The sequence below is a fragment of the Ictidomys tridecemlineatus genome, chromosome 5, assembly GCF_052094955.1.
Source record: "Ictidomys tridecemlineatus isolate mIctTri1 chromosome 5, mIctTri1.hap1, whole genome shotgun sequence".
Lineage (NCBI taxonomy): Eukaryota > Metazoa > Chordata > Mammalia > Rodentia > Sciuridae > Ictidomys > Ictidomys tridecemlineatus.
The window spans coordinates 95,712,364-95,724,878 of NC_135481.1; the positions used below are offsets into that span (position 1 = coordinate 95,712,364).

Genomic DNA, 12,515 nt, shown 5'->3' on the forward strand with positions numbered 1-12,515 from the left:
AGCACCACATACAAACAAAGATAAAAATAAATAAATAAATATTAAAATTCGGGGCTGGGGATGTGGCTCAAGCGGTAGCGCCCTCGCCTAGCGTGTGTGCGGCCCGGGTTCGATCCTCAGCACCACATACAAATGAAGATGTGTCCGCCGAGAACTAAGAAAAAATAAATAAAAATGTTAAAATTCTCTCTCTCTCTGTCCCCCTCTCTCTCTCTCACTTTCTCTAAAAAAAAAAATAATAATAAAAAAATAAATAAAATTCTCTTTTTTAAAAAAAAATAAATAAATAAAGACCTTGACTTGAATACCATTTTGCTAGAACCTCCTTTATTAAATAATTTAAGAGCTCTCTGAGTTCTGTAAAATGGGGTTCCAACTGACTTAAGCTCAGTAACCAAGATGTAGTTAGTTAGCATTTATATTAAAAACATATAGCATACTACATGGTCAAAGCAAGTAAATAAATAAATAGCTTCTGAAAATCTTGTTATTTCAAAATCCTGAACTGGAAATTAAAACTACCCCTCAAAGTTATAAAGATCCAACATGGCACAGAGTATCAGTCATAGAAGGCATCTTAAGCCATCAATCTTACCTCCTCTCCTTACCTTATAGTCACGTGCTAAAGACTCTCTTCTTCCGCTTATAGAACATTTCAGTTCTCATCTTCCTACAAGTCCTGAGTCACTGAGACCACCACAATCAACCAGTACTTGGCTTATCAGATCAATCTCCTTTAAACCCTAGTCTGTTTACTATCCTCCTGCTGCCACTGCCCTGGGTCCCAGTCCCTACCTCTTCTCACCCAAGTACTTAGGAAAACCTCCTAACTGGCCTGCACACCTCCAGACAAGCCCCTCTAATAAACCCTCCAGTAGGATGCCAAGGGAGCTTTTGAAAATAAGATCTGATTATATAACTCTACTTAGGATCCTTCAAGGGCTCCTGTCTTACTTGAGAACTCAGTCCATGGCTACCCATGGTCTAATCCCCAAGTAGTTCCACCATCCCCTCCTTTACATAAGATATGTTTCAAACACACAAAAGTTTTGTTCATTCAGCACATGTCTGTTGTCAAACACTCAGCCAGGATCTTTAGACCAAGCAGTGAACAAAGCAGACAATGTCCTTGCCCTCATGCTGATTCCATTCTAATAATGGGAAAAGACCAATGACAAATGAAAATACAGAATGATTTCCGATATAACAGATGTCCTGGGATAAGAGTAAAAGAACTGAGGAGTAGGAGGGACCACATTACAGGGGTAGTCAGGAAAGGCTCCACAGAGGAATTGAGTTGAAAATGAGAGACAAATAGCTAGTTGGGGCAGAGTGGTCCAGGTAGACAGAGGAGTATATGCAAAGGTGTGAACACAGAAAAGGCAGTGTAGGCTGGACACAGTATTACATGTCTATAATGCCAGCAGCTCTGAAGGCTAAAGCACGAGGATTACAAGTTCAAGGCCAGCCTGAGCAGCTTAGCAATATCCTGTCTCAAAACACAAAAAAGGGATGTGGACATAGTTCAGTGGTAAAGAACCTCTAAGTACCATCCCCAGTACTGGTGGGGGGCAGATGTGGGGCAGGCGAGGATGTGGCTAGTGGGGGAATGTGTCTATTATGTGCACTGGCACACATTCATGGGCACAGGCAGACATGGGTACACTCACTCAAAGTGGGAGAGTGAAGAGGTAACTACAGAAGGATGTCAGCAACATAGGTAGAACACAATGTTCAGGATTTTAGAATATGTTTCAGTGAAACTAAAAGTCAATGACAAGTTGCAAGCAAGAAGATTACATATCTTAATTATACATTGTTTTTAAAAGAGATCACTAGGATGTCAAAATCATTGTACTGTCATGTGTAACTAATTGAAACAAATTTAAAAATAAATAAATAGATATATAGATAGATAATTAGATAAATAAATAAAAGAGATCACTAGGGATGCTGGGTAGAGAATGCATCAAAGGAGACAGGAATGGAGTTTTGGAAGCTATTGAGAGCCTCCTCCAGTTCCCTGAACACAACTTGCTCCTTGAAACCACCTGCTCTTCCTAGAATAGCCCTCCTCCCATCCTCTACCTAGCCAAGACTCAGAGTACGATCAACACCTCCTTGACATCCCATTATGAGGTCTAACAACTTCCTCTGCACTCCCAGTTTCAGTGCCTACAACTATTATAGACAGAAAACCAGGTGGTTTCTCCAATTAGACTGTGAGTTATTCAAGGGTGGGAACTTTTTTGTTTTGTTTTTAGCCAGTGCCCCAGAGCTCAGCAAATGACACGCACACTCAATCCATTCTGCTGACTGAATGAGTAGGTGAATGATGTAATTGTTTAAGGAACCACGCTGCCATCCTTCGGGCATCCCATCACTGTGTTGCATCTGCTCCCTCACCTCTCACTTGGGTGATGATGTTACTTGGGATTTCTCTAATAGAAACACAAAAACTTTTTTTTTTTTCTTTTTGGGACCTGATATTGAACTCGGGTGCTTAACCACTGAGCCACATCCCCAGCGCCCCTCTTTTTATTTTATTAATTATTATTATTATTTTTTTGTATTGTATGTAGAGACAAAGTCTCACTGAATTGCTTAGGGCCTCACTAAGTTGCTGAGGCTGGCTTTGAACTCATGAGCTTCTTGTCTTAGCCTCCTGAGCCACTGGGAATACAGTTGTATGCCACCACACCTGGCTCAAAAGAACTTTTACACATACACCATCTGCTGCTTACCTGTAAAGACATCCATACACTCCACTCTTTCTCCTGTTGATGGATGAACTGTCCATGCTCCTAAGGCCAATTCTTCCACCTGTGCATCCCTCCAATTATTGTTCTGTTGTTTTTTTTTTCTGCACCTGTCTTGTTCCCTCTCTAATAAACCACTCTCATCAGTACCCCAATATCTGTAAATTCTCCAATCTTAAATTTTAAAAAGGGAAATTGTACATCAGCTTCCACTTCCGTGTTCTGCTTCCCTTTATAGAATTCTTCACTAGAGTTCAATTTACTTACAACCTTAATTCTTATTCTTATTCCTTCTTGTTCCCACTCTGCTCATGCTTTCATCCCCACCATACCAGGGAGACAGGTCTTAACCAGATCACCAAACATCTCTATTGCCAAAGCCAACTAGCAATTCTCAATCCTTGACATAGCTGACTACTCCATCCTTCTTGGAACACTTCCTTACATCTTGCCTGGGCAGAAAATTTTCCAAACAATACACCACCAAGTTACTAGAGTAGCCCAATGGCCACTTCCTTGCACTCAGGAAAGGTCAGCAACCCATCTACTCACCAGAGCCCAGTAGCTGAGTGTGCACAGTCTCATGGAAAATAATAACTGCTGGGCCCAGGGTGGATAACGGGACATCCAGGCCACAGCGGGCAGTGGTAGCCTTGAGCTCCTTGGTGAAGTGTTTCAGATAAGCTTCTGAGGCATCCCCAAGGAATTTGAAGAGGTCATTATGCAACCGGTCTGCATGAGTTCGATAGATGACAAGGTCCGAAATGGCCAGGACCTTAAGTAACAGTCGTGTTCTCTGGCTTAGATTCACGGTAGCTCCCAAGAGCCCTTCCGTGTCTATCACTGCTACTTTATGAACTGGGTCATAGGCTGCCCACACTCCCACAGTGCAAGACTCCTGGGCAGGGGAGGTTTTGAAGACTTCACGGCCATAAAAGAATGTGTGGTTGAGGGTATGAGACTTTCCATCACCAGTATTTCCAAAAATGGAAACCACCTTCAGATGCTGATCAGGTTTACAGTCCAATTTTCTAATAAAGTCCTCTTCATTTGTTACCTTAAAAAAAAAAAAAAGAAATAAAAAAAATGAAATATGGAAAATGAAAATTGCAAAAACAGAAAACCTACAATAAAGACAAATGCTTCCTAGATTCAAGGACACTGACTGCCTCATCAAGGTGGGAAGGAAAGGAAGTCTTAAGCTAAGAGCTCCACCACCTCTCACCCTTGGCAAATGCTTCACAAAACCTTCTGAAGCCTCAGTCATTATGATAACTTAGTGCTCAATGAAAAGTCAAAAGTTTAAAACTCTTAAAATATAAGGGGGAGGCTGGGGGTGTGGTTTAGCAGTAGAGCACTTGCTTAGCATGTGCGGGGGACCCTAGGTTCGATCCTCAGTACGATATAAAAAAAATAAAGATATTGTGTCCAACTACATCTAAAAAATAAATATTTAAAAAATATATATATAAAAGCCAGGAGCAGTGGAACTTGTCTATAATCCCAAGGGCTCAGGAGGCTGACACAGGAGGATCACAAGTTCAAATCAGCCTCAGCAACTTAGCAAGGCCCTAAGCAACTCAGTGAGACCCTGTCTCTAAATAAAATACAAAACAGAGCTGAGGATGTGGTTCAGGGATTGAGTGCCCCAAGTTCAATCCCCAGTAGCAAAAAAAAAAAAAAAGGAATGAACCCATTTCCACTTATTACTTCATTATATATCTGTTATTCTCACCTTTAGGACAGGTCTTAAGTGTGTCCTTACTTTGACCTGATTGGCCAGAAAATCTTATTTTTGCCTTATTTTCTGTTGTGACTGGGCCAGTCCCTCCCCTATAGTCTTCCTAAATCTTTGCTCACTAAGCTTCAGAGGAGGCTTAAAATGCTATAGTGAAACTACAAGTTCCTACTATTGGAAAATAATGTGGCATTGTCCTGAAGTAATGTCTACTGACCCAGTATTAGTTTGAGGGTTTTTTAAAAACTCTACTCCTTACCTACTATCTTGCTCTGATTGGTCAGAAAACAGAATTTAGAAGGTATTTAGAAAGAATTGTACATCTGAAAGATTCTGTTGGAAAATTATCCTAAATCATCTAGTTTTTCAGTGGGGAAAATAATAGTGGCAGATTTTCCTTAAATTTGTGGTATCTTTTATTTAAATTTCACTTACTAACCTTAGAGTAGGAGAATGAGAAAAGTATGTGCAATATAGTATTTTTTGTACTCTAAAGATGTTAAATGTTTTTCACAGTTACAATTACAGAATTTGTAATACTTTGCATTATTTTCTAAGTATTTTTTTATGAATAAGTCAACCCCCTAAATATGCTTCTGAAATGAACAACTGACAGTTTTGCACTTCCCTACTCTGCAGTTATTAGGTATAAAGGTTAAAATGCAAATAATAAAAATTTGAAAGTAAACACTTCATTGTTACCTAGTAATATTTAGGTAGAAATGTCAAAAATTTTTTTGAAATGAAAGTAACTATTAAATAGCATTTGCTTGGCACTCTGGGAAAAAAAAGAATGACGTACTGATATGTGCTACGACATGGATGAAACTTGAAAACACAATTAAGTGAAAGAAGCCAAATACAAAAGGCCACATATTTTATGACTCCATTTATATCAAAAGTCCATAATAAGCACATTTATGAAGCAGAAAGTAGATTAGTGGTTACCAGAGGCTATGGGGAGGACAGAACAGAAAAGGGCTCATAATTGGTACAAGGTGGGCTGGTGATATGGCTCAAGCGGTAGCGCGCTCGCCTGGCATGCGTGCGACCTGGGTTCAATCCTCAGCACCACATACCAACAAAGATGTTGTGTCCGCCGAGAACTAAAAAATAAATGTTAAAAATTCTCTCTCTCTCCTCTCTCACTCTCTCTTAAAAAAAAAAAAAAAAAAAGAGCCAGGGATGTGTCTCAATGGCCCAATGCCCCTGATTCAATTCCCTACCAAAAAAAAAAAAAAAAAACCAATTGGTACAAGGTTTCTATTCGGGGTGATGAAATGTTCTGGAATTACATGGTGGTGAGGGTTGGACAACTTTATAAGTATTCTAAAAACCCTGAACTGTACACTTTTAAAGTGAATTTTATGGTATGTGAATTATATCTCAATAGTTTTTTTTTATAATGAACTTACTGTCTAAACTTCATACAACCAATATTCCCTGCTAACAATGTGAAAAATATTGTAGTCTTTATAAAAAAAAAAAAATTAAGCCAGAAATGAAGAGACCAACCAGGCACAGTTGCACTCGCCTGTAATTCCAGCAACCTGAGAAGCTGAAGCAAGAAGACTGTGAATTCAAGGCCAGCCTTATCAATTTATCAAGTCTCTGTCTCAAAAAACAAAAAGAACTGGGAATGTAGCTCAGTGGTAAAGCACTGAGGTTCAAACCCCAGTATCAGGAAAAAGAAAGAAAAAAATAAAGAAACCTAGGGCGAGCAAGATCCAAACTAGGGATCCAAAAAGATGCTCTGGGATCCTCCTTGGACTACAGAATCCCAAATCAAAGCTCCTAACCCAAAAAGGTTATGGCTGCTGGGCACAGTGGTGCACACTTTTAATCCCAGCAGATTGGAAGGCTGAGGCAGGAGGATCTCAAGTTCAAGGCCAGCCTCACCAAAATTAGCAAGACCCTGTCTCAAAATAAAAAAGGGCTGGGGATATATAGCTCAATGGTAAAGCCTCTCTAGATTTTGTTATATTATTATTAAAAAAAAAAAAAGTTATGTCTACTCCAGCCACATAAGTGATGAACCTTTGCACCAATATCTTCCAGCCATCAGAGAACAAAACAAGACTCTTATTCTCAAGAGTCTGTTGGTTTGATATAGAGAAATACAGACAAGCCAGGCGTGGTGGCGTACACCTGTAATCCCAGTGGCTCCAGAGGTAGAAGCAGGAGGATCACAAGTTCAAAGCCAGCCTCAGCAATTTATCGAGGTGCTAAACAACTCAGTGAGATCCTGTCTCTAATAAAATACAAAACAGGGCTGGAGATGTGGCCAAGTGCCCCTGAGTTCAATCCCCCACCCCCCGCCAAAAAAAAAAAGAAATACGGACAAACCACTGAGCTTGAAAATTTGATTATAGCTTGTTTCCTATAACTTCAAGGTGCAATCTCATTATTCTATTAAATGACACCACTACTGTTACATTGTTAAGAGCTTTAATGTTAATGATGATACCAACAACTATAGGATGCTCACTGCAAGACAGAACCCTTCATTAGATCCATAAGCACAGGACCATGTCTATCTTATCTTCACACACAGCACTTAGAGGACATAGTCAGGCACAAAGGAGCTCAATATCTAGGTACTGAGCGAATGGATGCCTGAATGCCAGGCACCTGGCTAGGAAATGTAATCACTTTCCCCAATGCACATCTTCCACTGAGCTGAACAGAGCAGCACTTGATAAAACTTGGCAATGTGTGCTAAGTGATCTAGCAGATAATTCTGAGGGGAAAAAAAAAAAAAAAAAACCACAGAACGGCCCATTTTGGACCTGTTCTAACCTGGTTCCAAGATGATAAAAGCTCCATAAGCCTCCACCTACTGGTGGAGTCAGGTGAGGTCAAGGTAGTTGCTGGGAGAGTCATCATCTTCTCAAACAGTCTGCGGGGAGGGAAGACTAAGTCTGGGAATTCTCTCCCATGATAATCTATTGTCATGAATCTATTAACCCACAAAACTACTACCCAGAATATCTAAGAGCAGGCACATGATAAGGGGCATGTAGGCACCATTAGGTAAAAAATTAAATGTCTTGGGATTACATTAAGCACCCTCCAAATGATGTATGCAATGTATACAAATAAAGATATCATTTGGTATGAAACTAATACTCCCTGTTAGCATTTGGGGACTTTTTTGGCATTTGGTGCCCAGAGGTATTGTTAAGCACATATATTCATGCATCCAGGTTCAGAGACAAAACTTGGAAAAAGAGCTCAAGGCCACAGGCTGTTTTTTCTTCTGAAAAGTTATGGACAATTATTTAACATGTACTGATGGCATTATTTTATTGTGTAAAATAAGGATATAGCCATCTTTGCCATGATTTGATAGTATAATTGCCAATTAATAAATACTGAGTAAGAAAATAACTGGTGAACCAAAACCAGACTTAATTTTTCCTTCTCCCTTTCATGTTATTATGTTCCTTATTATATGAATATATTCAGCCCTAACTTATGGTCATTTTCCTCTGAGCCAGAAAGGAGAGAACAGTCTTCTGCTTAGGTGATAGCAAGACTGGTTTTCTATCAGGGGAGGCAAAGGTAAAGAAAAGATAAGATTCCCTTTGATGAGGGCCTCCAGGCTCCTGCTCTACTTGTTCTGCCTGTTTGCAATCAATGATCCCACTCAGCTCTATTCATGGAGAGAAACAAGCTACCTGACCCTGAGCCCTGCCAAAGGGCCACCCCACCCAATCCTACACATCTGAAATAGTCTGGGTCCTGACAGAGAGCAAAAGCAGGAAGGACACCAAAGCCACCCTTCCCCAACTTCTGCCTTTCTTTCTTTCAGAGCTTGCTGCTAGACTCTCTACATCTTAGGCTAGTCAGAAACACCTGAATCCCACTCCTAGCTTTACCAGTATGTGGCATTAGAAAATGCCAAAGATTGATGACTCCTAGAGATAAAAGAAATGAAGTATACTTAGAGTATAACATAGTTCCTGGCACATAGTCAGCACAAATGTGAGCAAGTATAACTTAAAAGACCAGCCCCCTGGGAAAACACCCAGGTGCACAGCTCTAGCTGCTAGACTTGCACCTGCTTGCAGCTCAGAATTATTTATTCAGGGACTATTCCAATGTGGTGAGACCTAAAGAGATTCTATACGTAAAAATGAAAGATCACTGCTCACTTCAGATTCCTCTTCCCCTATCAAAATAACTTGTTACCTCTAATACTGTCCTTATAGCTTGCTTTTCAGTATGTGACCATCTAATATCATATTAATCTGTAAGAAACCCAAAAGCTCACACCTCCCTCCCTGTTCAGCAGTCAACCTCTGACCCAACCAGGCTACAGGAATGATGACAGCCTAATAACTCCAACTCAGGCTTCACAATCATTCCAGGAAGAACCATCACCCAGGGATTCTGTTCCCCATAGTCCTGGAAAGGGAAAAGGAGTGATGCAAAAGGAACTAAAGAGCTTTGTTCAGCAGACCACTAGAGACTTTAGAAATTAAATCTCAAAGAAAACACTCCTAAGTAGCTCAGCATCAAGGTTCTTCCAGTTCTGGACTCTCTGGCAAAAAAAAAAAAAAAAAAAAAAAGGATCTAATCTGTACCAACCACAATCCCACATTCCTCTAAAGTTTTATAAAGGTATTCCCTGTGATATAGAAGACAACAGTCAGCTCCTTCCCCAAGATATGCAAAGAACTATGGGCAGTTTGGTTATTCCCTCCCATCACAATAGAGTGCTTATAAAATACTTCATCCTACACAACATGTTATTATTTTATACCTTTCCACTGAGGTTCCAAAACTAAAGTTATTCTCCAAATTAAATTCCTATTAATATCTTTTATTTGTTGGTTTCAGGTTTATTTTGCTTTTTGGTTTGTTTTTGGATGAGTTCAGAAGAAGAAAGAACTAGAAAAACAGAACATTCCCACTCTTATCAGAACTGGGATCAATACCCTAAAATACAAGTAGATACTGATTCCTCCTTATACACACAATTATGTAATAAGCTTCATCTCATGCCCAGCACTGACCTCATGTTAGATCAACACAGGGACAGAATTGGTTGATATTTTTATTTCTTCTAGGGGAGGATAATAAGGTAAGGGACTCTTCCTTGAGAAAGTCAAGGCCACCTTCATTATATTTAAAAGAACATCAAGCAATGATTATGTCCATGGCCTAATTTTCAAAATGTGTCAAACAGATCAGTAGCCAGTCTATTTTTAAAATCCAAATGATAGGGAGATCCCATTCCAATATTGCCAAAAAGTTCTATTAAATTTGTTTCCCCAACACAGCAAGTTCAGAAAATTTCCTTTCATTATATCCTAAAAGGAGTATATACTTTGTGTTTATCCATGTATGTATTAATAGAGTTTCATGTAAAAAACACAATCATTTCTCAATCAAATGTTTTCTTAAGATGACGGAAGTCACGAGGTTGGTCTCACAAACACATTGAGCACATTTGCTAAGGGCAAAGATCACTTTCTTCCACTCTAGTGTCCCTAAAGTGTTCTATTACTTGAGGGGTCAGGAATTCCCCTCTCATGTCTTTGGTGGTGCCTCCCATCCTTGCTTCAGACACTGCCTGCAGCTCCTCTGCACCCAACCAAGCTGGAGAGAATGTTCCTATGTAGATGATCCACACATTTTTTAAAAGGGGTCACTTTTTAAAAATATTTTTTTTAGTTGTGGATGGGCACAATATCTTTATTTTATGTATGTATGTTTGTATGTATCTGGTGCTGAGGATGGAACCCAGTGCCTCATGCATGTGAGGCAAGCGCCACAACCCCAGCTCTTCAGGGGTCATTTTTAACTCCAAGATCAGCTTCTTTGACCACACCCAACTTACTCAGTTCACCTCCATTTACATCTGAATAAAGCATTCCAATTCCAAGGACAGGACACACTGACTCATTCTCAAGACAAACATCACACTCCAAAAAACTGTTGGGAAGAGGAAGAGCTTCTAGATGGGAGATGTGGCCCTTATTACACAGCATGGCATACCCATATTTTCCCAAAATGAAAACAGATGAAAGCTCTGAGAACGGCTTAGGGACTTAGCAATAAAAGCAATAGGCTAGACAAACAACAGAGAACTAGGCTTAATCACATCATGGGAAACTGACTCAGTTCTCTTGCTCAAAACCTCCCTTCCCACCCACCATATCTGTTAACATTTCCCATTCTTCCCAGCTATGAACTTCCCAACTAGAATGTATGTATGCCATGCCAGCAATGGTCTGGTCTGTGCTATTCACCACTATATCCTTAGCACAGTGCCTGACACATAACTGGAAATCAATGCACATTTGTTAGATGAATAAATACAGTAAAGAATCTAGATGCTATATTCTAAGAGAAGGGACAGTATGTTAAGCATTACTATTAAGGATTCAACCACTCATGACTTTAGAATAACCTGGAAAAAGTTATTCATCTTCTCAGGAACTCAGGTTTTCTTACCTATTACATGATAACATAACCTAATTCACCAGATAGCTATAAGAATTAAATATAATCATGCACAGTGGAGATGTTTAGGAAATGCTAGAAGTGTTGACTGACATTGTAGTTATAGTTGCCTTGGATTACTGCTGAGTCATTACTACCCCAGAATTTCTTTCCATTATCCCAAGCAAAAACCTTCCTTAGGGAAGGTTTCCAACAAATGCCTCATTAAAGAAATAGCGATAGGCAGGTATAGTGGCACACAAATGCAATTCCAGCAATACAGGGGACTAAGGCAGGAGGATGGCAAGTTCAAGACCAGCCTCAGCCACTTAATAAGCCCCTCAGCAACTTGTCTCAATAGAGGGGCTGGGATCGTGGCTAAGTGGTAGAGTGCTTGCCTAGCGTGTGTGAGGCACTGGGTTCGATTCTCAGTACCACATAAAAATAAATATATGTGTCTATCTAAAATATTTTTTCAAAAATAAAAATGCAACTAGAGGAATAGTATATAGCTCAGTGGTAGAAGTATCGCTAGGTTCAATTCCCAGGACAAAAAAATAAAAAAGAAAGAAAGAAAACAGATAATTGGGAATACTCAATCACTCTCTACCTACCCTCCCACAAAAGGATGCATCTTTTCAATTAAAAAAAAAGTTATAACATTGCATAATATATACATTATGCATAAGAAAGTATTAGTAAGTCTTCTTCAAAAAAAGGTCACATGATTCCAAGAATTACTACACCAAAGACTCACTAAAATTATATTCTCAGTTTAAGATGAAGATCTTAATAAATGACACCGCTTTTGTTTGTTGATTCCCCTTTGGCAGGGAAAGGACAGGGTCTAAATTGCCAAGGCCAGCCCTCAACTTGTGATCCTCCTGCCTCAGGCTCCTGAGTTCCTGGTATTACAGGTATGCGCCACCACACCCAGCTATGACACAGCTTTATAAAGAGATCTTTCATGTCTGGTGAGGAGAGTGAAAGGGGCCGATTTCTATTTTACATGGATGTGACAGTGGAGCCCTGGTGAAGTGGAAATAAAACACAGACTTTAAAGTCAGTAGTAATAATAACTCTCCCAGCAATATCATCCTCTGAATTCTCATAGCATCCTCTCAGTACCACCTGGCCATTACTCACCCTATTTTTATAGGTTAGTCTTCTATTATCCTACCCTCTCTCCCAAGGGCAAGCTCTTTTTGCCTCAGTGCCCCTTTATTATCTCCTTTAGTTGTCGGCATATAGTTGCCACTTGTTGAATGTTTGTTGAATTAATTGATTTAGTTCATGCTGTGGTTTGAGGTTTGAGGAATGTGTCCCCTCTAAATTCACAAAGTAACTTCATCACCAATGTGATAGTAGTAAGAGGTGAGGCCTTTCAGGGGCAAAGAACTCTCATGGACAGGACAACAGGGCTTAAAGGAACAGGATGCTTCCTTCCAACCCTTCTATCATGTGAGGACACAGCATCTGTCTCCTGTAGAGGAAGAAGCATTCAAAGGGCACCATCTTGGAAGCAGAAAAATGCCCTCATCAGACACCAAAACTGCCAGTGCCTT

At 39.8% G+C, this 12,515-nt stretch overlaps 1 protein-coding gene across 1 annotated transcript in view; it reads right to left on the reverse strand.

Annotated features, from left to right (window-relative positions):
• Zfyve1 (zinc finger FYVE-type containing 1) overlaps positions 1-12,515 on the reverse strand; it is a 59,536-nt gene that overhangs the window by 30,376 nt on the left and 16,645 nt on the right. Inside the window, 1 exon segment of the mRNA XM_078050468.1 lies at positions 3,312-3,816. Within this exon segment, the coding sequence (XP_077906594.1) occupies positions 3,312-3,816 (505 nt within the window).